We start from the raw sequence: 27,250 nt of genomic DNA, 5'->3' as shown, positions 1-27,250 counted from the left end.
CGTGGTGGATCTAGTGAACGGGGGCATGCAGGAACCTGTTCAGGCAAGATTTTATTTCATGGAAAATATCTGTATTTACAATGTTACATGACTATCTTCCCACTTTGCGGATACACGTACGCGCTGGCTCAATTTACAGCCGCGTATCGAGCCCTGATCCCTCTACGCGCTCCTCCAGCGATGCTTTTTCTAAACGATCGAGTTAGAGACGCTCTTAGAGTCGAGATCCTTTCCTAACACCTCGAGACTTTCTCACGACGACAGCGTATCTACACATTCGTGTTCCAGTTCTCAGTCACCGTCGATACCAATCACACTTGGTATGACCGCGAAAAATCGACCATTTCCTCGAGCACTACCACTACATCACCAAGTTCCTAACACCTTCGCTCGACCCTTCTCTCAACTCTCTATTGCAAACATTATCGTTTCATCGATATCACATTTATAACATTTAAAGTCACAGACTCGTTTACAAATCCCTTCAGTAAGGTCTCCATACATCGTTCCTTTGTTCGTTCTCTTCGCCCATAACTCCGATCTCCAGCCTGTTGCTGCTGATCGTCAGATTGCTGCCAGCGATTGTGACCTGTTCCTCGCTCAAATCACCATGCAGATGCAGATGAATCTGGTTCTGGTTCACCGTGCTGTACAACTGTGGATAAAGGACCATTGGCGCTGGACTGATGTAATTTTGGCTTGGATTATTATAGTAGCCTTGGTAGTTTGGATTGTAATTGTGTGAGGCGACCGGGACCGGCGTAGCTGGTCCAGAGGTCCAGGAACCGTAGTGGTAACCTGGACTTCCGCTGCCTGTCCCACCGCCCGCGAAGATGTCTGGATCGCTGGTCTTGCTGGGTACCAATGGCAACGAGGTCGACGAGGTTCCGTGACTTGGATACATGGAGACGCAGTTCGGCGTGTACGTGTCCTGTTGACTGTCTGACGGAAGAACTGCAAGATTTGAGACAGACTGTGCAGTTGTTGTTAGATATGTAAGTTTCTGCTGAAGGAATGGATACTTGGAGGCTGTGGCTGAGGTTGAAGCGTGGTTGAAACGAGTAAGTTAGTCGAGTGGTTTTTATACAGAGGATATTTCAGATATTTCGAGAAAAAAGCATAGACGTTTCTGGTTGTAGATCAGGACAACCGGTGATCTCGAATTGAACGTGTTAATTGATCCAGATCGTTAGAGAAATAATTAATCAATTAGAATTTTGTATTGTACGAGATAAAGATTTAAGATACACGGATCCAGAGAACAGTTGCGAATGCTATTTGCAACAATTTTAGAGGAAAATAATGGATTAATAACCATAGATATTGGTACTTCTACTATTTTTTAGCGTGACCCTCGTTGAATTAAATGGTATGAAATCTAAGTCTGACTTAGTAGCTAGTGTGTGCATAGTATGTATGACGTAACATATAGAATATAATAAATAGAAAATGAAATATGTAATAGAAGGTATAGTTGGAGAGGCAATGCAGATATTATCAAAAACGTATTAATATTCGTATGTAAGTATGTAATATGAATATTCGTTATGTAAGTATAATTGATGAGATTTGTTGAATATGTGAGTTCTTTACTCATATCGATCTAAGGTTTCAAATATGGAGATTTAATAATTTCCTTATGGTGTTTCAGGTTTATCTAGTTTTCCTGTACCTGGGTGTCTTTGTATTAATGAGCGGATGTGTAGATATATGTATATCTAGAACTAGAAGTGTTTGTTAAGAGATTAAAGGTGTTCTGTTTGGAGCGATCAAACAGGTGTCAGCAATTTCGCTGTGATAACAATTATGAGCGACGCATGTGAGAATCTGGCAAAAATAACAAGATTATACGAATTATTCGTATTTTACTGGTGTTAACAAGTGGTTACGTCACACAGAAGAGGAAGAACGCCTTCTTGGAAAATATTCTGCGTCACAACAGCGTAGAGATGGCTAAATATCAGAATTTTCCTTTAGATATGAATGCAAATCGCTGTTTTGTATTTAATCCTTTTACAGTGTAATAAAGTAATGAAAATGTTTAGAACGAACAATTTGAAAAACAATTGTTCCTTTATCTACGATTTTAAATAAAATTTAAAATTACTATAAAATCGCTATATCTGATGGTTTGCTTTCGTGCTATACACTGAAAGGATTGAGAAATATTTTGGTACTAACCAGTGGGTAATGGTACCGGTTCCGTCGTGGGATGATGAGAAAGGGCTTCCCCTGGATACGAAAACGCTCCTCCAGGAATCGGCGAAAACGAGCCACCACTGCTTACTGGTGGAGCTGGATAAGAAGATGCTGCAGATGGGTAAGTCCACTCTGCAGCAGCCGTACTCGTATCTGCAACAAAAATCATTGCAATCCATTAGAAAAATTCTTTAATAATCATACTGTGGTTATTTACGCGAATTCATATCGTTATGAGAATAATTGAAAGAGTAAATTTGTTATATTTATTATATTTGAATATTTTATATATTTTTGCCAATTATGTGCATTTTATGTATGTATAAATATCTGAGAGTTATATATTTCTCTATATACCTTTATGTATCATACATATGCAATCTATGGATATTCGCACCTTTAAATTTCCCATAAACGCATAATAATTCGCATAATATTTCTCAGTATACCGACAATGAGTACAAACGTTGGATACTTTCAACTCATAGGACGGGATTCCAAGGAGAAGACTCATAGGCGATTGACTCGATTCTACGCACTGTTTGTAAAATTGTAACGGTGTTCTGAGTGAGTAACTCCGTCAGATTAATTGAAATGACTCACGGAGTCGAAGTATGCCGGAAGTCTAAATGATTGCTAGTACACGTTAATTGGTCACGGATGTTTATACAAATTTATATTTCCATGAATGCAACTAAAGAATTGGAACTTTGGGAGCAGAGGCAGGGACTCATTTCGTTCATTAAATATTATAACCAGCCTTGCAATTTTAATAAATTTAAAAATACAAAGATGCGTAAAATACATATAATAATAGGCAATAGTATATCGAATATCTAAAATATACTTGCTGCTGAACTGAATTGTGAAAAACAATCGAGGTTATTACTATCGAAATTTTATAAAATTCAAGAAGGAAACATCGCTGATTACTGATTAATTACAGATAATTTTTCATTTTTATGTAACATACAAAAGACAAGTACATTACTCATGAACTTAGCTACTCGATTTATAATTTAACACTCTATACTCTGGATATTTCACGTAGATATACATCTTTTCATATTATCTTCATTTTTGCAATTTAAATTTCTCAAAAAATGCAAAAACATCTATCCGTACTAATCGGACATTTAAAAAATACGTGACTTTTCGTAGGTCCAGCGTAAGAATCACAAGGTCTACGTCATTTATACCAAGTAATTATCCGATATTAATTATCATCTCTTGAAATATTTATCGCAGAGTACGCGACTTCCGTCGGACGTGCAATGAATTTCCAAGTACCTACCTCCGCGGTAATGACGAGACGAGCAACTGGTAAAAGTTACGGAAATACAGAGAGGAAAATATCGCACGCTGAGTCAACGATGATTCGGCAAAATTATTACTCGCCATTATTCCGTCGAAGCTGAACGCGACTGACTTGTGATTATGAAATACGTATTCTCCAGAGATCGAGAATAAAGTTTCACGAAAAGAACCAACATCGACACACAATATTTCACTCCCCCCTTTTTTTTATTCGTCCTCTCAATTGGCCGTTTCAGCTTTCATTCGACATCTGTAACACTATAGTCTGCTTCCTGTTGGCCTTCGAGTATTTATTCAATGATTCGATCATTTCTATTGGTCGTTCTATTTTATTAAAAAAAAAAAAAAAAAAAAGAAGGAAAAGATTATAAAACGTTATTGTATCGCGTACGATACGAGGAAACGTTTAGGAAGTCAATCAAAGAGTTCAAGGAACTTGTGTTCGCAGGTTTGTCTCATGTTTGCAGAGGTGCATACGTGATGACTATAATATGAGAGTCGTTCACTAGCGGGAAGACTCGGTGGAAAGCCCGGGCATTGATGATTCTCGGCGGATAGTCGTCGGCCCGATGACAAAACACGCTTTCTCAAGGGCGCGTTCGTCGCCCAGCCACTTCCAAGAAGGACTATTACGAGAAAGTAGTTTCAAAAACTCCGGATTTTATATTGTCAAAAATTTTCGAAACCTGCGTTTTGTTCACAGAGTCATTTCCTACAATTGGATTAATATTATTAGCGAAATTTTACAAGTCACAAGTTGCAATTTAGAATTTAGATTAAGCATATACATATCCATTCAACTATAGTGTTAGAAATATGTCAAAGTAGATATTAAGCAAATTTTCAACTAACGGAAAATAGTTAATTTCCACTATACCTGATTTCCAATAAAAATGAAAATACGATGAAGTCACGCCTATTATGCATTATTGTAAATACAAGGAAAGATCTTCGAGTCAGAGTCAGATTTCACCAGTTCAGTCAGCTTGGCAAACTGTGTTTTACCTAAACGTAAAAAAAATACGGTTCTTACGAAATTAGGTATTCCACTCTACCAGATATGCCACAAGATTTTCCTATTTGAGTGAAAACGGCTGATTCGGCCGAGCAGATCGCGTAGCTGCAGAATAAAGTCGAATTTTACAGAGATTTGACTCCGATTTCCCGCGGCAAATCGATCGATTGTCGATCCGTCTTACTCTGTCGACAATAGGCGAGAAACTTACATTTTACAGTGCGAATGGAAAGCAGGAGAACCTTTCGGGTCAAGGCGGGGAAGTCGCCGAGAGAATTGATTAGAAAACCGTCGATTTTAATAGGCGATAAATCACGGGTTTCGCCATTGACTTGAACTGCACGCTTCGTAGTCCCGCGTTGGATTATGAGGGGCTGCTGGCCGCGCAAGAAACAGACGGCGGTTTTGTAATTAACGGTTGCTAATTCCCTCGTAAACCTACGGACAGGCCTTTACACTCCGCGAGCCTTCCAAGTCAAATTATTTAACCTGTCGAGGCTGAACTCAATGGCAGCAGCCTCTTTAAAACGTTTCCTGTATTTTACTTTGTTGCATTAGAGTGTCGTTTATCGAGAAGTCTCGACGTTTATGGCTTCCGTGAAGGATTAAGCGAATCTCACGTTTTCAAGCTGATCGCTTCGACACTGTGAATATTGTCAGTCTATAAATTATACGACTTATATGACGTATTTTGAAACGCGTGGGACATATTAGAATTAACACGCTGGAATTTGTGAATTTTCCTAGTGGAGCTGAACGTGTCAGTGTTCCCAAATATTCTTAACAATTGCGACAGAATTCAATTTCTACGAACTTGTCTGAGGACAATTGGCAACTAAAAATACACTTCGATAAATGAAGTTCAGATAAACGGCTTTTACGCAAACAGAGTTCTATTGTAATCGCGAATCGACTATAATCTTATTCCAATAAAGAAAAAGCCTTCTACTGGATTGCGATAAACACGAGTTTGATGAAATATTATAAAAATCTCGGAAGCTAAGCTACTTCCTTACCGAAGAATTTCCTTGTCAGCTACGCTTTGATTCTCGAGGAAGGCGTTCGAACCGCCACGCCGTAAGATCAGGTCGAGGTCGCGGGTGGAAGATCCGCTAGCAAAACTGTCGTTACGCCTACCGACCAGAGAAGGTCGAGGTCGTTTCGGAATTCTCAAAAGGGACCGCGCACCGTGGGGATGGGGGCGTGCGGGTGATTACCGAAAATGGCCGTGTATTTGCCGCAATTACCGGAACAACGGTAACAAAACAAAGCACACCAGCATGGGTCGACCATCTGTTGGATAATAGTCCATTTCGAGCCTCTTCAGGGAACAGGCTAGTTCTATGAATCATGAAAAAGAGGAGATCGAACTTGCCTTGAGATCCGACCAAGGAAGATATCAGGTGGATATTTGATCATTCTCTACTCATCCTTATTCACACATTGTCGATCTCTTGAAAAAATTTCATTTACACACTGAACCACGGTACCATTAATCGCTAAATGAACAGTTTCTATGAATTACGGAAAAAAGAAAAGAAGGAGATCGAACTTGTCTCGAGATTCGATCAAGAAAGACATCAACTGTGATATCCAATCGTCTTGTATTCACTTTTATTCACAACATTGTCGGTCCCCTGCAAGAATTGAGTCATACACTGAACCACCTTGGCAGATAAAATTAATCGTCAAAGAGAAGGTTTTCATAAATCAGAGGAACAAAGAACAAAGTTGTCTGAAAACCTCTTCAAGCATAACATCGAATGAAATATTCATTTCATTGGAAACATCATTCCCTATTCGCTCCTGTTCCCGAGCGAATTGCATTGTTTCTAAAAATACAGTTGTACACCGAAACATCTTCTCCAAGATCAAGTAGATCAACGAATAATAGATTAAGAAGCGAAGACAGATCATTGGTATGAGATGAAATCGCGTTATTCTCGACACTCGGGATTTCATAGTTTCATCGTTTCAACCGCAGACACTAGAGATTTGCAATGTTGAGTAAGGACAACTTTGCGGATCGAACTTTCCCATAGACCATTTCCATTTATCGGTGATCTCGATATCGTTACAGGGTTGGTCACCGCGCTCGATCGACAAGCAGACGACTCTTTGAAGAAATCATAAGGTGTAACATCGGCGTTGATCCTGACCAAAGGAACGCACGAGTCCTGACCAAAGGAACTCCGAGTTGTTTACTACTTCCTTCTCTTCGTGTCTCTCTTCCTCCTTCCCTGGATCTCTGTCCGTAGCTCTGCGGGTGTGAAACCACAGTGAGGTGGTTTTGGTGCTTAGTCTCTCGACCAGCCATCTACTTAACGAACCGTCCATCGACCGCCGTCATTTCGTCGTTTCTCGGTTTCTCTCCCACCTAACTCTCCACCCCACACCGAGCTTCATGCTACCGCTAGCCCGTTCCTTCGATCGGCTTCATCTTCTTCTTCTTCTTCTTTCAACGATCGAGTGGTCTGCCGATCATCTATTCCACAAAGAAAGTGGCAACACGATAGTAGATACTTTGGATCGTTTCCATTGTTGGTAACTAACAAGCTGCATAGAGTAGGATATGGTAAGGGTTATTTTAGTCGCCTAATCTCCAATATCTGAGTCATTTCTAGACTAATGGTACGCTACGTCCTAAGATAGCTTTTACAGCGACCGTCGGTAATTTGAATCTCTCTAGCATCGTTGAAGACACTACGAGATTATAATCAAAAAGCTGCTAAAATAATATCGTTCGTTTCTTTATTAGTTCTTATATAATTTCTCCTCGCTGACTCGAATAACACTACCTTACCCTCCCAGAGAAGTTGGGTCACTTTTGGAGTTTCAAAGTCTAGAATACCAGAGACAGGAGACAAAATATCCAAGGAAATTGTCCTTGACACGTTTTAGGCTGCTGCTTTGTGCACCCTAACCTTTGGCCTGAGCCAAGAATTTCAACCAAGCGAACTCTCTAGTACCAAAGTGCAGAAGTATGAACGTCCACGTCTTAGCCTGAAAATACTTAAGCTTCGAACGTATTTAGAACATGGAACATTTTGAAAGCGGAATTTTAAATTGCAAATAGATACGAACTTGCTGGAGTCTGGAAGTTTTTAGCCAGCGTAGAAAAGAAGGTTTGGGGTCGAACAGGGAATATTTTCATACCAGAACTTGCAAGTGGAAATAAATGCTGCCTTGTCAGAACTTGGAATTCTTTAGTCAGTGGACACATTGTGAGAAGAAGTTTCGGAATCGAAAAGAGGACGAACGTTACGAACAACGTCGAACAGACGAAGCCGTGGGGCTTCGTTTCCCACCGAGATAGATGCTCGTTTGGTCGTGTAACGTAAGTCGATATTGCGTCGTCTCGATATTCCTGCTCGACACGAATGTCGACACACGCTAACCGTATGTGTATGACACATATCAAGAGGCCGCGTGTACACTGGTAAACCCTGCATAACGTCCATAGAGGAGAGAGAGAAGTCTTACGCATACGAGCGGCCAGGAAACTCTTGTTGCCTTGCGTATCGCTTACCATCAGCGATTTCTTCTTATACACCGGGTATCCTGTCCCGAGGATAGTGTTTCCCCTCGATGACTTCGGGATCGCGAGCAACCGACTACCAGCGCGATCGTTATTTGACGTCCTTGCTAACTCAATAATCTACGAGGAAAATCATTCTTTCCATTCCTCTCCTAATCTTCTGACCTTACAACTTAGAATCGGAACTACAGATCGATGTATGCAGCCTATAGTCTTGTGTCACGATCTATTATAAAAAAGAATCAAGAATTTCAAATTTAGAACTAGAGATCGATATAGTATATCGTATGTGTGTCCTGCATGATGCGATGTACCTCAATGACTTTTTTCTAGATTTACCACGTAAAAATCGACTTATTTCACGAAATTCACGCTGTTCGTTCCAAATGTTGCTTGAAAGTGAAGTATCGAAAACCGTGTTAAATTAGTAACTCGCATCGATCAATTTGTGCGACGCGAGATTAGATTCAATCTTTGGATACAATAGAAAAGAAAGCTGATAAAAAGGATACTGACTGATCAGTCTTAGATGACGTGTAAGAAGAGTCCTCGTTTTACCACGCGAAGATTGTTGACTTGAAGAGAGAATTTTTAGAAAATCCTATCGAAAAGAGTATTACTGTGTATTCCTAGGTGCGTATCGTTGTATCTCTAAATATCCTTTAAACGCGTAGAAATCCGAAAGTTCCGCAAAAAAGGATAACGAATCCACGATTGATACAACGATATTCGGTATTATTCCCACACGATGTACGACGATTGAAGTTGCAACACACGAAACGTGAGAAAGTAACAACGAATCTGGAAGAAACGCGAGACGAATGGCGAAGTTGCCGGCAATTTGCAGAAGGACCATCCACGGTTCGTCAATCTCTCAAAAGTAGGCGGCTTTCGACGACGGTTTCAATGCCCATCCACTGCTAATTTCGTTCATCCTGCTTGCGTTTTCGCGCTGTACTCTCCGTTCTTCGTTATTTTCCATTCATCTCTCCATTCATCTCCTCCAATCGTTCTGAAAGAAGAAAATCTGTTTAACAGGGCGTCGGCCGCAGAAGAGGCGAGTTTTGCACGCACGCATCGCCGCAATTTGCTCCTGAAAACGAACAATAGCGGCACAAGGAGTCTCCGGCGCGTTCGACTGCGGAGAAAAAGATCTCGGGACTCTGTTCCACCTTTTCTCTTTTTTCTTCGTTCCGCAGCCGCTCCTTCTGTTTTTCCCCTTTGTCCCGTCGCCTTTCAGGAGACGCCTTTCGCAACTTTCATTCGAGCCTCTTCCACACGCGCCTCGTAATTTCGAGGGTGAATGAAGAGCATGAATGGAGAGGCCCCATCACCGGTGTGCCCGGAAATTCACGGGCCCCGTACTCCATTTCGACCGATTATCATCGGTAGACACGCGAATTTCCTAGCTTCTTCTTCTTCTCATCCTCTTTGGATCTTCGCGTCGATGCTTTATTTCTCGCGTTATAGTTGTATGTTAAACGCCAAATAAAGTAATTTACGTCTCGTTTTCTCAAAGTGTTTTATGGGTATATGTACTATGTATGCTAAAACTTTTACGAGCGCGGAGTAAGAAAGCAAAACTTTCTGAAATTTCCTTCGCATTTCGGTGAAACGCGACTATTATGATTGCATCGATATTTGATAATAATTGAAAATCTTGTGAAAGTTTGACAGAGATCGATAAAGTATTTAAACGATAATTCATTTCATTAATAATCCATAATATTCATTGGTGTCGCTACTAACACCAAGTATATGTTTCACTCAGCTAGGTATGTTATATACGTATTAATGTTTTATGAAATATTTTAAAACTTTTATGTATTTTAGTTTCGAACTGGTTTCAAATTTTACTCTTGCAACAAAGTAAATAAAATTTTCAAAAGTTTCATACAAGACACATAATATATTATCGAATTACTATGTAGAATATATCCTCTTTGACTATGGAACCATAGAATTTGATTGTTAAACCCTGAGACACTCTGAATAATCAAGATTATTTTTAGTTCGACGTTATATCGAAGGCCTGTACGACACAAAAATATAAGAGTCGTCAATTACCTTGAAAAATTTCAAAGAAGATGTTCGCGTGCAAGCAGAATACTTTGCGGGTTCGAGCCACCATTCAATTTGGCCGCATGAAGAACCGAAAGGAGCCTTCCAAATCTCCATAACATATATTACATTTTTGCGCAAAATAAACAGATTTACCCTAAGGAACAAGAAAGTATCTACCTTTTATGTTGCTGCAAGCTACGAAGGGAACGCGAGATCGCGAGATTTCAACGAAAGCGTCGTCGATCGGTGGTAATCAATTGATCACGGGTCGATCGGATGGTTGATTGGCGTTCAATTAAGGTTCGACTGGAAAAAAAGCAGGTCGAGGTAAAGACTCCTCTGGACATCTCCGATACTTCACTTAGTTACCATTTGTCGTGGCGAGCTCAAACGAATCGTCTGTCTTCGAATACGCTTTTTCAGGAACCAACGACGTTCTTAGAAAACTGTTTTTCAGCTTTGTTAAACATCAATCGACGCCGGTGCTGGATTTCCGATTGACAGTTTGCTGAACTCGTTTCTACGCTATTTCGTTCTTTGCCGAGATAATTATTATTACATTAAGATTAATGTTTTTGTTCGAGACGCCGAACATGTTACAAGTCGATGAATTCATCGTAGAATCGGCTAAATGATAACAGATAGATTCATTTAAAGATACAAAGAATACATTAAAATCTGAGAGGTACGACCACATAGATGAGATTTCTGACTGTTATAGGATGTTCTTCGCGCGAGAAATTAAGTGTTGCTGGAATAACGAGTAGTTCGGGAGATAATTGCATGCAAAACTTCAAATAGATCACCTTATATATGAGACATTGAGATTGAAAAGTGGACGAAGCCAACGCTGAATAATCTGAAGGGAAATACTGTATCATTGACGATAGAATCATACAGATCTTTTAATGTAAATCGAAAGAGTACCATGAAACCCTCAGAAATATTTGAGAAAAAGTAACGTGCGGTAAGTAATGTAGGAGCTAAAGATATGGAGCTAATACGTTAAGTAACGTGTATGGTAACCTAAAATGTAATAAACTGCACGAGTCAGAATTGACCCGCCTTCGCCGCTTTATGATACGCTTTATTGGAATGAATTAATGCTATATAAACCGTTGTTCAGAAAAAGCGTGGCTTAATGGATTTTGCTCTCAATGTAAGTACATACATACTTGTGTATCGAAGAAAATGAATAAAATTCATGGCCAGGAGGTTCCTTGCGGCGAAGACTGTATGGTTCGATCGCGTTAAAGAATCCTCACCCTGATGTTACAGTTCACGCCCGCCGGCGTAATTCAATTTGGCCCCGTATTGTTCGACATCTAACGAAGGAGAGGAAAAACGAAGAAAAGACGGAGAACTGATAGACGACCAAAATCGTCTGCAGGTAAAATGAGAGGATCTTTCGAGATCGGGACGAAGATCCGTGCCCTCTCGAGCGTGGATCACGTAACTGCCTCCACCTCTTCTTCCTCTTCTTCTCCCTCGACTTATTCTTGCCTTGCTTAGTCTTCTCCTTCTCCTATTTTTTTCTCCTCTGCTTGCTCTCCTTCTCTCTCCGGACACGATCCAGCCAATGTACCTGAGATGTTACGAGTACAGGAATTTTGTGTAACGAAAAGAAGGCTGGCCAGTATGGGCTTCCTTTCGATCCTAATTCGTCTACCTTACCGGTACTTCCGTTCGCTATCTCGGTGGTTCATCTCGTGCTTTTCTTTCCCTTCCTCTTTCCTTCAAATTCGTTTCACTTTTAAATTCTCTCTATAAGTACGTCTCTTTGCTTTTCTCGTAACGTCGTGTTTTATTTTTCGAATTGTTGCAGATATGATGACAAATTAATTTCATTTAGATCCTGGTTGAAAAGCTTCGTGGAAAGAGGAATATAAAACAAAATGACATGTTTGAGTAACGTGATACTTGAAAAACTTTGTTTTATGCCTACAAAATACAGGACATTCTGTACTTTTTCATATTTAAAAAATAAACGAATCGAATAATTATTTAATCGTGTGAATACAAAGTATATTAGACATTATACTTTACATATGTACCGTAAATCTATTTAATAAACTTAAGAATTCTATAATTTAATATAACATTACTTGAAAAACTTGAAAGCCATTCTACACAGATAGCATGGTATGTCCCATATTATAAAACCTTCCGTAACGTAATTGGTTAAATTTACAACTAACCATTTCTCCATTTTATACGCTTGCTAAGCTTTATTGTAAGTTAACAAACGTAAATATGCGTTTGTTAGCGATGACCCTGCGAGATTAAGATTTTTGCATGAGAGTCGGGCAAGTCACCGAGATTAATGGCAACATTAGCATCCCTGGAATTTCCGGGCTTCGAAATCGCGTCGACTATGTAAAGTCGGTCTTGAAAGTGTCGTGGGTGGTCTTAGAGCGGAGACTTAGTCACAAAAGCGGTTGGATTTCAACGAGATCTAACAAGAACATCAAGAAGAAGAAAGGAATCATCTTGTTAAAATCATAACGAAACAATTTTCTTAGCTATGTTTTCGCGTAATAAAATCATAAATTTTTTAAATAACATATATATAATAACATATATATAATTTCATTTTATTTAAAATGATCAAAATCAAAGACTTGATGGCAAGGTCGTGATTAGAATCAAGAATGAATACTAGACAGCTGCGACCGGTTGGGAAATAGTATGGTAATTCGTTGTGAGGATTTCTGCGAACGGCAGGACATTACGAGAAACGTGGTGGGACCTTTAAATCCTTTTGCAGAAGCCAACATCATTTACGGTTTGGCCAAGTAACGGGGAGGAGCGCGAGACGAATGGAGAATGAGGCGAGCAACTCATTATTAAATAGAAGCTTCTGCTTCGTGCGCGCTTATCTGATCTCTTACTGTACAAAAGCTTTTCCCTTTTTAAGCACTGACACTCCTCTGCTTCTAATGTTTTGTTATTTTTAGATTTATCAAAATAAATATACAATAGAATACTAACTGTTGGAACATCGATTACTGCAGCATCGATTAATGAAAAATCTGAGAGTGGTTTGGAAAGCAGGACAGAAACTGAGGAAAATCGGTATATTATTATGTTGATTATCTTTTTTTCCTATTTAATATTATCTAATATTTAGAAAGTAACGCGTGAAATATGAAAATCAAACTATTCAACTCTACCTCTTGCCAATTGCTCAATTTTATTGTAAATGTATAATTAGTATCGAATACCTCAAAAAAAATATATATATAGTCAAATTCTAGGGTGTATTTTAAAAATAATGTCTCGAGCGCTCAAACTTCTGTACTCAAAAAAACTCGATATCAAAACAAATAACAGTTGTAAAAGTGCAGCGTGTGAAAATTTGCAATTTCCTTCTAGGACGCGATGCACCAAGAATTCCTCAAAAAACAATCGAAACACTCGATTCAATGAGATAATCCTGGAGCAGTCACGATGCTTTTTATCTCATGATGAAAGAAACTGTTCCAAATAAATGACTGTTAATGGTAAAACGCGAGATGAACGTGGTCGGAAGTGCAGTTTTCCGTTTCTTCAGTCGACTAAGCGCTTATTATTGCAACAAGCCTAGCCGTCTTTTTATATCCAAGATTTTCGAGAGTTTTTGCTCCGATGTTTCGGTAGGATGACGATCTCGGGAAGCGGGATCCTCTGGATCGTGAACTGCTTTCTCGCTTCGCTCGTCCGGCTCAATTCTTTCTACGTTTCGAGCCGGCGGATCGACCTCGATCGATTTGCTCGAGATTGTCCCTCGATCATCTCTCAGATCGATTCGAACGAGTATCCTGATGATTGCCGGACGCCTCGATTTTCGGCCAGTTCATCCATCAGCCAGCCAATCGATCCACTTCAGAAATTTTTATCCACGCTGACTTTCGCAATTCGTTTGCAAAGCGTGTCATTATTTAGAGAATATTGTTTCTTGGAAGCTATCTTTTCTATCGATTTAATAGTTTAACAGTGGATTAAAACGATGCGGCAATAATTTTGCTGTAAAACTTGAGCCTTCCAGAGCTGAATTTTCTTGAGCTGCGAAACACAAATTCTTCTCATATTTCGTATATATCCATATTCATACGTAATATCCGTATATTTTCTGATATTTCTTCTTTTATAAAAATTCTATTTTCACTAAATGTCTCTAGAAATCAGCTACATTCTTAAAATACCCACAAACGAATTTTTCAGTGGTAAGCAGCCGGGGACAGTGTACGTCGAACGAGCAGAGAGCGTCGTGGGAAAAGCGTGGATGCGTTCGGGGCGAAGGGTTCGATTCAATCCACCCTCCTCCCAAGAGTAGCCCTCGTGCCAAAACTCGTCTATCTCATCCTAGATTCTCAACTCTCTCTCTCTCTCTCTCTACACAATCAAATAAATTGTAACAACTCTCTCTAACAAAGAACAAGAAAAAAAAAAAGAAAAATAGAAAACGCGATCTTCCGATCTTGAACAACAAGGATCTTAGATAATAAAGACAAAATAGAGACACCAAATAATAAAAAGTGATTACGCTCTGTCGCTTATTTGAGTCAGCTTGTCGTCTACTGGATGTTTATCTGCTGGATGGAGCGATCAAACGCGATCGAATCACGAGGCAACGAGGAACCTACTTCCGGCTATCTCCGGAAAGCACCTCGGTTGGATCCTGAGCATTTGAAAGGGGGAATACATGGAAACGAAACGTTCCATTCGTCCCGGTTATTATCGCGGTCTTGGCCTAGCGGTCACCACGGGTTTCCTTGAGTCGTCCGCCAAGTGCGCGCCTGATTGGACGGACACGAAGGATGTCGTGTCACCAGGATACGCGATAAACCGACAGGCGATAAAGTTCACCGAGCACCGCAGCCCAGGAATTTCTGAAATTCCATTTTGCGGAAGCCGAGGATCTCGTCCAGTTCTCCTTCCATGATCCTGAATGTACTTATAATGGCTCGCAAAAGTATATCAACACTTACAGGAAGCTCTTATGAACATATATTACGTGTATTACATGAAACATTAAAAAATTTCATTAGCACTGTAATGAGGCACGACTACTATGGCTGTGTATCGGTAAAATTTGAAACCAATTCGAAGATGTACGTAGAGGTTTTAAGATACTTATCGCAAGCACGTACTTTGTAAAGATCGCTGAAGTATTTGAACAAGTATTCGACTATTCGCTGTATTAACGAGCCACATATTCATCCTTAGCAATAATAATAATAATACTGCGTTTAAGAGCAGTATTCGTATTATATGCTAATTCTTTACTAACCGTATGTTTGCAGTGAATGTCTTGTAACCTGTACACATTTTCAGGTTCCAGTTTCAGGTTTCAAGTTAAACTCTTTCACACGTTTCATATGTAATACAAAGTTTTCTACGCTAAGTGTTGAAATAGCTTTTGTGAGACACTGAAAACCGAAAAGTACTTGAATCTTTCCTAAAGCTGTTTGATACTTGGAATAGAGACTCGTTGAAACTTTTCATTCTACGGATCATTTTTTCTTAACGAAAGGGAAGATTCCATTCAGGAAGTGTGATGTCCTGTTGCAACGTACGAAGGGTGCGTTTGCATGAATTCAAAATAGAGTTCAGTGATTGGTCGACTGCGAGCAGGGAAATAAGTAGCAAGGCGCAACAACGGTCGTGGCTGTCTGGGACGACGGTGGCGACGGATTTACGAGTTTAATTAAGTTCTGCGGTCGCGTTCGTCATTTCGGTGAGCATCGAAGCCTCGTTTGCGACCAAGTTTCCTTACTTACACGCGTCCTGACTTATAGTAAGCGAAAGGAGCGTTAAAATTCCCACAAATATGTGCAAAGTATACGAAGGAACTTTTTCAACTCTTACGAGGCTAATGGTACGATATGCGCCAAAGTAACTTGTAGAAGATTATTGAGTTACTATAATTTTTCTCACGCAATTCACCTAATGGAACCCAGAACCCAGTACCTCCAACGAACCACATTTCACATTCTGCAGTTCACAGTCTGCAACGATACATCGACGTATTTCAATATTAATTACAGCTAAAAAGATCTTAACTTTACGAATGTCTGTGCACAATACGTAAAAGGGATTATATTAATGTTGAAAGAAAAATTCGTCTCTAAAAAGCTAGAAAACTGAAGCCAAGAATGCTTGATGCATTAAAATCTCCGCAAATTTGTATATACCAGGAAACATATTTTCTGAGAAATAAGACCCAGGACGTCGATATTTTCTCGAATCATTGTGAAAATAAGAGCAAGCCGACTTTCATAGTTAATGATGTACTTAAAGAGGGTGTTGATTGCACGTTTCCTAATGTGTCACGGATCCTTTAGAGTTCCCGCGGCAAGTTTAAGCTTGTACGTTAATAACCTGCTGATAGAGCATGATAGGGGTTGGCGTGTTGCGAGGGAGACTCGCGAAAGGAGTGTGTGTGACACTTTCCTAATTGCCTGGCAACTTCTCTGCCTCGCACCCCTTTAAGAAAGGTAACCCTTTCCCCGTGCAGACCTCAGACGCTTCGAAGGCGCCGACGTGACGAAGAAATTTAATCAACCACACGTGATACCAGCCGCGAGAATTAAAAAGAAGTACCGCGTTCGAGAGAATGGCAACTGACTTTCCAGATGAAATTCTATGCGAATCCGGCCGCAGCTTGACATTAAACGACAAAGGCCTCTCTTCCTTCTCTTTCTCTCTATCTTATTATAGCAGCAGAGTACCGTTTAACTAAAATTCCCAACCATCCCAAGGAAGAATAATGATTCCGTACAAGCACGCACTAGCCTTCCATTAAGCCCCGTCGGACAAAATCTTCGTTCACGAGTAAGAAACACGACAATCATCAGTAGGTGGAGAAAAAGGCAGAGAAACGAGCAGAGAGGTAGCCGTGTTCTCTGCCACGAGTGGAGGCACGTGGGAATCGCGAGATTCGAAAATCTTTGCCTCCTTCGTTTCCCCTTCGCTTCTTCAACTTTTCTATCCAATTACCGGTAAATAGATACACAAATATATTTATGCAATCTTTATAATCGAAGTTTCCGGGTATGAATTGCGTTTTTGAGTAAAATAGAGGTCACAAATGTAAAATATCGCGAGTGACGTTTCCTGCCTGATAAATTCTACAGCGAAACTATCTCTGCATCTAATCTTGAGTAATTTAAATACACGTTTCTGTCACCTTATGGAATATTTAGGAAATATTATTGGCATTAATCGCGAGGGCTGAATTAATTATGTTAAATCAACGTAATAACTAAACCAATGTTATTTGCCCCTTGCAGAATATCGTAGATTTTTCACCTACATATTTTCAATATGTTGCAATCTATCAGATTACTCTAACCATTTTTTCCAATCATTTCATTCTGAAACTCTTCTGTCTAGTCATCGAATGAAATAAAGATCCGAAAGTTAATTATCTATCGTATCGTAAAATTAAGAAATTTGCAAAAAGTGGATCACTTTAATCTTTAAGGAGCACACTCGTGAAATAACTTGATGCGACGACAAACTGTTCCTCTCCTTTTTTATGCATCTTGCCTCAAAAGAATCTCGACTAGTTTCGACACTAAACGGTAGAAGACATTGTCTAACATAATTTAACGTAATTCCTTGCTGTTGCCCGTTTCTACGTTTTCTACGACACGACGTCTCGAAGAAAGCAAGCGAGCGAGCAAGCGAGACAGATCCACCGCTTTCGGGTTGCGACTACGAGTAAACGTCGAGGCAGACAGAAGAAGTGAGCGGAGAATATACAATCAGCGTGATTGTTTGACACCCCATAATCAGCATCCTTACCCCTACTACGTCAACAGCATCTTTGTCTCTCCTGTCCTCTTTATTTTCTCTTCTCGCCCCTCTCGTTTCGACCAACAGGCAAGAGGACTTGCAACCTTCTTCCTTCGATTCTCTGCACCAGCTCTTCAGGTACTCGGCCCGCTTGCCACTGGCAGAGCCTTATTACCCCGATCACGACTCGAGATGAGACTCCAGGGAAGAAGACGAGAAACGGACACGGTTATATTATAAGAGACAGGAATAACGCTCGCTTCCCTTTTTTCTTCACCTGCAGAAACCTTCTAGCCAAGATTGTTGCTGTATGAGCTTGTTTCTGGTGCGTTTATGACGAATAGAAACGTGTACTGTGTTCGAGATTGGAAAGAAGGTTGGCGAGCGGAATGCTACTCTGATTGGAACACTGGCTCATGAAAGCATTCCAATACTTGTCATAGGAAATTTTTATGCCCATATCGTATGTGTTATATTCTGGAATTTAATTAACACTGTGATGAGAAACAACTGCCATGATTTTAGTGGTAAAAACATAAATGATTCCATTCGTTTCGATTACCTACTTAATTTATCTAAAATCTTGTCAATGAAGTTCCAATCGAATTACTATAGTCGTCAATATACTATCGTTAATCCCTCTTTTTCTACAATCCTTGCAAACAATCGCCGAAAACTTTTTCTCTATATTTTTAATCGTTACCTTGCATACAAAAATTTCACCGATTAATCGCTTCTCTGTGGTGGTAATCTATGGTAATTCATATGAATTATCATATTTTCTATGAAACTAACAGGTGTTCCAATATTTGTAGACAGCGATACATGTCTCTTGTCCTTGTGCCATCCTAATAGCCACAACCTTCTTAGCCACAAATAGTTTGCATCTCGTTGTGATACTTCATACAGTAGAAAGTATGTATTACCACGTTACTCGTTTGCCGAAAACAAATACAGAAATTTCATCTAACCTAATAGCTAGAATGCGTGTTTTGATTTATAGAAAGTTTAAATGCGCAAACATGGATGGAACGCGCATAATACTTGCAAAAGTATGCGAAATATCCAAAGTGCTATCCTCCTTGTAATATTCAGTGGATGGGACGAATCTTTCCCTGGGCCCTGGCTCTTTAACTGCGTTCATAAAAAACTAAATTTGCATAAATACACGCAGTCTACTAATAGCGTTGAAAATTTCCTCGTCTAGTCAGGCACGGCAGTTTGATTCATAGTCCGTAAACGTAGCTGGCCGAGTCACGATCGACAGTGATCATGTAGGTGAGATTTAGAGAGCAATCACGCGAAGGAGAGACCGGTGGCGGTGCAGAAAGAGAGACGAAATGGCGAAGAAGAAGAAGATTACGAAGAAGATGGGGAGCAAGAGGGAGGAATAGAGGTTCGATTCAACAACGTCTGGCATCGCAAGCGAACCGAGCCCGAAACAAAAGGAGGAGTTCGTGCCAGCAGCGAACGGCAAAAACAACATGGATCCAGCTCTCGATCGATCGATCGCTTCTCGATCGATCCCTGGTATTACGCAGACGTGCACGTGAGTCGTACGTGAGTGCACGGGCCTGTCTTGTAGGTTGTACGGACTGTAAATTCAGTGGGGATCACTGAATCGGTGGCCTGCCTCGAAAACACCGAAGAACAGAGAGACTCGGCTACGATGGGAGGAGACGATGAGGAGGAGGAAGAAAATTGCATCCACCGACGCTCATTTCGCACTCTGAGCTCATTCGTACGTGTGCCGGCCCTTGCATCTGCTCATTAGGCGTGAAGAAAGAGAAGAGCAAGAGAGGAGAGATGAATGAGCGACTGGTAAAGCAAGCATTTCGCCTGAGATTTCCATTCATATGATAGGCGTATAAATAGTTACATTACGGGCGAACGATCCCGATCGTGACTCGAAAAATGTACTATCTTCCAAACCTTTTGAGGGGTCGCCAAAGTAACTTTTTCGTGATTTTATTGCTTGTAAAGCATTGGCAAAAGAAGTCGTAGCACATACTCTTATTTTTCAACAAAGGGTTCTTTTTCGAAGAGTTTCTTTAATTGTATCAAATTTTTGTAGTCAGATTCGGTAGTCTTGATATTACGAGTAAAATTTGTAAAATTATTAAGAGGATAAAAAATTACATGTTTCGTGCCAGAACTAAACACAGAAACAAGTCCGATAATATGATATTAATTGACAAAGTGCTAAATCTCAAAACCGTTTCCCTGCGAAAGATAGGAAGTGCGACCTATCCTGTACTTCCCCTGTAATCTTCATATAACACACAGTTATAACACGGTTTGGTCACAAACAGTGGGTTAAAGAAAAGATGTAAACCACTGTCTTGCATGAACCAAAGAAGAATGGCGAGGGAAAGTTGGCTTCCCCAGATGAGGTAATTACAATGGTGGCCGATCCAGGAAGGTGACACGGGTGCAGTAAAGTTGGCCCGGAAGGTAGCACGATCGACGGAGAAGGTAGCGGAGGTCGAAGAGGAGGAGGAGATTAGGGCAAAGAGAAACCGCAACGTAGCTTCAAAGAGGTCTTGCCAGCTAGGGGCGCGTCTACTTAACTTTGATCAGGTCGAGACCGCTGATGCGAGACGAGCCATGCAGAAATAAACTGGCTGCCGAGTTTCCCGCCTTTTTGCATCTTGAATTATCGACTCTTTCGATACCTTCACTGGCCTCGAAATATTTCTTAAAAAGTTACCGCTTAACCTTGTCAGATCAATTTAAACCATTTCCAGAAATTTTCGAGAATTTTTTCCACCTGGAGACTATGATTCATGATAAATGATGAGGAAAAACGAATCAAACGGTGGATAAATCTGTTTACTGAGCACAACGAGAATGTAACAATGCGAGGACAGGACACTTTTGCCTCGTGGTAGAGAGATCCAACGGTGAATCGTGGCGGAGATCAGCGAGAGAAGAGATGGAAACGGCAGGTTGAACAGGTCGTTATTACGTTGAATTAGAGGGTGCAGAGCCGGAACGAGGTATGAAACTATTACCTCGCGAAACGGCAGACCCCCCCTCCTCTTGATCCCTCGCCATCGCCTCTCCTCCTCCCCATTTTGATAGAGGAGAAGGGGTTGGGTGGGGTTTGTGCGTAGTTTCGAGTCGCTCCACGAGCCACGAGGATGCTGGTCGTGAGCGAAAGATGATGATGCCCGAGGAGTATCCGCTATCGAAACGAAAGGAGCAAACAGACCGGAAGACACGGCCTCTATCTTCTCGCACTCACTCGATCGAACTAGCGTTAGAATCTAAAAAATGCGAAAGAAAACTGAAGAAAATTCACAAGTCACAAGTTAACGAATTTCGTTGCATGGCTGGAAAGAGTTTTACGCGACTCGTAAGATCTTATTAAAAATATCACTACAATTGTGCAAGTAGCTCTGATAATTAATTAGCCACGTAGCTTGGATATTCTGATTCTAACCGATCCGTTTCGTCTATATTTGTAATCCACTGTATCGAGAAATCGAAGGAAACTGTCTTATATTTGTATCTCGATTAAACTAATTATAATTTAGAAAACAAGTCGTTATTACCAGAATACCAGAATGATTCGTGAAATTCACGAGTGTTCAAAGCTTAACACTATGTTACACTAGCGTCAGGTGTGTGTTAATTCCTAGTGCACGATATTGTGTATCTCTTTACTTATTTATTAGCTCTACCTTCCCACTTCAAATATTTTGGGATATTAAATTGTCCAACAGACACGACCTAAACCATACTTTATTAATTATTGACCTGAAAGTTACCCTACCAGCTATATCGAGGCACCAAGTATAAATTTCTCACCGCTTCTATTTTGCAATTATTTTAACAGAAATTTGTCATTTTATTCACATCATGCAGTCAAATTCCATGTATGTAATATACACATATATTTCAAAATTCGCATCTTACGATATAAGATACCAAATAAAGTAAAATCTATCAGAATCTTCCAATAAACGTAACATCACATAGACGTCCTAAAACTTATGAACAACGCTATATGTTGGAAATTAGCCTGCTGTTACAGCGTTAAAGTCGACAAAGAGGCACGAAAGCTATAGTGAAAGGTGTGAGACTCACCACCATGCTGAGGACTGTGCTTGTAGCAATCTTGATGAGCCGAGGAGCCACTATTAGCCCCGAGGTGTGTACTGGAAGCAGGCGATGCGGTCGGATCGGTGTTGTTGGGGTTGGTACAGGCACCACTAACCGAATTCGCGGTGACGTTGTTGCCGACGTGATGCTTATTCCTCCTGTACGGCTCTGGTTCCCGTAGGTAGGGAGTGAACGGGCTTGGTGCGTCGGGGAAGGTCCCTCGTGCCAGTCCAGGAACTCGGGATAATGCGGGAACTCGCGCCAATCCAGGAATGTGTGTCTGCCCTGAAAGATAAATAACACGTTTCTCTCCAGTTCTACTCCAATTTTAGCGTTTTATGCGTCAATGAATTTATTTATATCCTAAACGAAACCGAAGGCAACTTTAATCTTATTGCATTCTTTCAGTCTTTTTCGATCCAAACTTGCGAATTTTTCTAATTCTAAGATTAAAACATTTTGGGTTGGTGCATATAAAATGTTGTTTCCCAAAATCTGCTATAAGTCACATACATAAGAAGATGTAATTTGAAAAATTACCGTGAAGTTGCTAGAGATATAAATTTATGTACTATTTGTGAAATGTGAAAAGTTAAAACCATTTTCTGCTCTATTTCAAGTATTTGTTCTATTTCAAGTAGAAGGAAAACTGTAACAGCTACGTTCCAAGAAACTTTGGACGGAGAACTGATCATTTTTATAAACTCACCATAACTAAACTAATTAGTAAACACTCATATGGTAATTTCCCCAATTAAAAATATAATGTTTGACGGAAATTACGTGCGATTAAATTTCTACTTGCAAAAACGACTGCGCATTTCACATGCATCAACGAGTATTTATGCAAATTCTTCCTTTTGAGTGAAACGAGAGAAAGATTGAAATATAAGAATACGATGCCAATAGAATCAGGTACGATTAACAATTAATTGAATTAACAATTCAAAGTGTAAACATAAAGAGATTTGTAGAAGCGCGCAAAAACGCAAGAAAGATTGGATAATCTTGCTATCCAAAGCAGGGATGTTCAGCATCCTGGACGAAGAGGGACAAGGAAGACATATGTTTGTGCAATTAGCCCAATAGAGAGGGATAATTAAGAAATTTGAGTGGCTCGCGTCTCGATCGACTTCAATAGCATTCCTCGCACATTCCAACCACCGCCGGTGAATTGATGGAGCTCTGGCAGAGCCAAGTATCGCGTTGCCTGCATAGTATACACAGCGAACATGGCGATTCTCTATTGGGGCGGATCGCAATATGCACGCAGTCCGTGTGTATCGTTATACGGCGATGCACATTATGCGCCACGTGCATAGGCTCGAGTGCTTACGTAATCACTGAACAGGACATTCAGTGGCAAAATCACTAGGCTATATAACCTCTGGCATTTTATTCGCGAAATATCGATCGTTATAGGAAGCTCTGGATAATTTTTCTCCTTTACGTTTCCTTGAAAAAAGATCTTCTCGTTCCACTTTTCGCTCGAAGAGCACACGGTTGCAGAGGATTGGCGTCGATCGAGAGATGTAGAGCACGTTCCCCTTTCCTCTCGGAATCAGAAGAGGAAGCCCAGAATGGGAGCTCGCGAGGCGCAAATTGTTATTCTTCCAGTGAGAGAAAGAACGAAAAGGAAGACGAGAATAGTAGTTGAAAGAGGAAAGAAAACACGCTCGGCTGTGAGAGGAAGAGAGAAACTTCGGCCACGAGGGCGAACGACAAATAAAGTTCGACCGCAAACTGCACGAAATTGTCGGTGAGCCCAGATGGTCAGCTCCGGTGCGCCAACCGATGCCTACAAGATTATTCCTCGCTACCGACTACCACGATCGCCGGGCCAGGAGAAACAAGGGAGCTCTGTGTTCAACTCCTCGACCGGATCCCACGACTTCTCACGTACCGGACGCTCGTAATGCTCCAAACGTACCGGCCGACACTCTTTTTGGATGGCTCGCCGAGGTGTTTCCATTCAAGAGGAGCAAAGTAGAATGGGATGTAGCACGGCGGCGGATAATTCAGAATGGATCACGGATTGCGATGGAGGAGAGCAAGGCAGCGCGCTTTCGTCCTTTCTACGAGGCAGAGGTTTCAATTACACCTTTCGAGAGATTTTCCCTCTGAACTCTTCTCTAAGAGATTCTTTTCGATTTCTCGCTGTGTCTTCTAGTGTTTGATGTTTCTATTAAAAAGAAATAAGATCAGGAATATGATTATCGAATATATTACAGGAAAAAGTGTCTTGATACGACAAAATGTATTTGCTTAAGTTCTCATAACTACTTTCCTCAAGGTTCTTTTCCTACAATCTCTTTTGCTTTCTTCGATGTTTCCATTAAATAATGTTTCTATTAAAGAAGAATGAAGAGAAGAGCGTAACGATCGTAAAATATATCAAGAGCCAAAGAAGCGACTTGCTACGACAATAAGTTTTATAAATATTAAATTTCCACAACTTTTATTCGGATTTCTATGTCTGTCAACAATAGCGAAAAAAATGAAACCACTAGAATCAGGACCGTGGAATATACTAAACAAGGACGAAAGAAGTGACTTGATACACGAGTCACGTTATTTAATTAGTTTCACGCTTTTCACAACTACGTAAGGGGATCTAACACACCTGAACGAGGACTGTTCTTCGACCGATCCAACATCAGAGCACCAAGGATCTCTTCGAATGTTAGATCATCAAGACTTGACTTCGCTATCGCGTCGTGCCTGTTCGGGATATCTGAAAACGTACCTGCTATCCGAATCTAGAAGCGGAAAGGCGGTTAATTACAATAAACAAGAACGATCGTGATATAACACCTTCACCGATTGCCCCTTCGCCTGTTCGTTGAACATGGTGAAGCAGAGAGACAGAGAGAGAGAGGGAGGGAGAGAGAACAATAATTCCAATCTCCGCAGCACGAGTGGTGGGCTTATCTAATCAAAGTGTGGCAGCCCCAGAGGACGGAAATAGCGCGGCTTTTTCCTCCTCTCTAATAACGGACCCCTCCCTCCGCTCGTCTTACGTCCTCCTTCACGTCGTGGTCTGCCAGCATTTCGAGAATTTTACACGAATCTTTCCTCTTTTTTCCTTTTTGCTTTCGTACAAAACTATTTTTCTCTCTATTTGCTAGATTTTCCTCCTTCGTAAAAATTTATCGCAGAAAAGGTCCTCTTCTTGGAAGGAACGATAAAGAAAATTCCTATTCCTCCATGGTATAGAAAACAGGTCAGTCTAGACTCTAGAGAAGTCGAATATTTCCTTTTTTTCCCTTTTCATTCTTGTACGAAGATTCTCTCTCTCTCTCTCTCTATTTGCTAGATTTTTCTCCTTCGTGAAAATTTATGGTAAAAATATCCTTTTCTCAGAAAGAAGGACAAAGCAAGGTTCTGCTCTTCAATGATGCCAATCAGCTCGGAGCAGTCGAGCCCCGTTACTTGAAATAATTTCGTTATTTACCTGATCTGACAGTACTTCGTACGATTTATATTTTCGTACTAGCGAGCTTTATGATAAATTGACACAGCAATAATGTAAATGTATGAACCGATTTAGAAAGGAATTATTAGAAAAGATGCAAAACTTATCGAGTAGGACCTTGATGATTCGCGAATGAACACCAAAACACACCATTTATCGCTGATCCACTAGAGATAGGTATCATCAAACTGTTTCTAAGCTAACTGTACTTTAATGACGATTTTCATTTCTTTTTGTGCTTTAGAATTCTAACCTACTGTCGATGAATTGGTAGATACAAACAACGACGATACTTGGACGAATCGGTGGATACAAACAAGGAATTCATCGAGACAAGTGATCCAGTATCTCGATCTAAGGATTCTTTCCAATCATCCGGTAATGTCTTTCAATTGCAATCTCTCTATAGTTTCAATGGACGGCTACTGGGAGTAATATCGTTCGATAACGCGCGATTTCTCTCGATCTATCTGGATGAACCTGCTTCCGATTCGCTCTAAAATTCTCCATCTCCCCAAGACGTGCTTTTCCAATCCATGATCGTACCGATTTTGATATTTATAAGCTGTAATACACCGCTGCAACCACGTTTTAGTCTAGTTGTTTAAGAATTCAAATGGATTTTTTGATATTTTGAATCACGGTTGCAACACTTAAGCTTGGAACGAACGTGTATAGCTTTGGAAAGGGTTTTTTTACGAGGGCAAGGGAAAATGATTTCGAGAGAGACGAACGCGTCGTGTATTCCTGTCTAATCGAAATTCCAAACGCGGAGCAATTACTGGACAAGCAAATTCAATTTCAACCTTTGACTGACAGCGGCCGATCCATCGATATTGTTTTGCCGGGAACGTTTCGATGATTTTCGGCCACGGTGACGGCTACCCGGTAGCCACTTTGTTTCGTTCCCTTTTCTCCGGTCGTTCCACCCGATTCATGGCTACCTTTTCCATTCGTTTTCGTTTCCAGGCATGATCGAGAAATTGGTTGAACGTTTTCCACAGTCGAGGAGGAATCAGAATGAGAAACTAGTCTAATGATACTTTACATTGTCATCGACGTAAGTTCTCTTACCATCAGCCTGTATGGTATATCGATAGGAGAGTAATACAGCTCTAAGCATCGATACTCGAATAGAAATTGTTAGGGAAGATACGAAGGTTGTGTAACTAACGACTATTTGCTTTCCTTGCTCCAGATTTACAAGAATTATTACTTTCAGAACGGAGCGATTGTTGGAATGAAGCTGTCACAGTTCATCGTTCGTAGTTTCTTTAAAAATAACGTATACATTAAGAAATTTCCTAGATAGAACGAGAGGAAATTTTTAATCTTCTCCTAAGGAAGTACGGTGGTAAAATTCTTGCCAACTTCCTTTCTCAAACGCGTTCCTAACGCGTTCAAACGGTTCTGGTCAGGCTGTCGCAGCCTTGGAAGTCCGTTAATCCGGTTACGTGTCGTTCCAGGCCACGGTAGCCGCGTTTGCAGTATTTACACGCGCTGACGGGCCGGCGAATTACAGAAATTGCACGATTACCAGCGAAACAGCCGGTCGAGGCGAGACGGGAAAAAGAGGGACCAAAGCCGAAAAACGGGGCGGGCAGGGGTGGTGATTTTCGATAACAAAAAGCTCACGATTATCCACGCAATAATGATAGCCGGCAGGTGTCTGCGGAGCGGCGCGCTTCGCATCGTTGCGAGGACAATGAAAGCGCCGGTTGTTTTGCCCGACGGCGCTCGTACGCTGGTTGTT

The 27,250-nt window shown here is 40.7% G+C and overlaps 1 protein-coding gene across 3 annotated transcripts in view; it reads right to left on the bottom strand.

The window, feature by feature from the left end:
• Positions 1–33: 33 nt before the first annotated feature.
• The window catches only part of LOC117243353 (protein lozenge-like), a 37,259-nt gene continuing 10,042 nt past the window's right edge, over positions 34–27,250 (bottom strand). For 2 of the 3 annotated variants that reach the window (XM_033510754.1, XM_033510755.1), the window contains 4 exons: positions 24,646–24,756; positions 22,008–22,307; positions 2,182–2,352; positions 34–954 (listed from right to left, as the gene is read on the bottom strand). In XM_033510754.1, the coding sequence (XP_033366645.1) occupies positions 485–954; positions 2,182–2,352; positions 22,008–22,307; positions 24,646–24,756 (1,052 nt within the window). In that variant the 3' untranslated portion in view covers positions 34–484. The remainder of the gene's footprint in view (positions 955–2,181; positions 2,353–22,007; positions 22,308–24,645; positions 24,757–27,250) is intronic. The other variant, XM_033510756.1, reaches the window with a different exon arrangement.

The sequence above is a fragment of the Bombus vosnesenskii genome, unplaced genomic scaffold (genome assembly GCF_011952255.1).
Source record: "Bombus vosnesenskii isolate JDL3184/JDL3185 unplaced genomic scaffold, Bvos_JDL3184-5_v1.1 scf7180000013265, whole genome shotgun sequence".
In the NCBI taxonomy this organism is placed as follows: domain Eukaryota; kingdom Metazoa; phylum Arthropoda; class Insecta; order Hymenoptera; family Apidae; genus Bombus; species Bombus vosnesenskii.
Note: the sequence above shows the minus strand (reverse complement) of the source record. Positions and strands in the feature narration are given on the sequence as shown.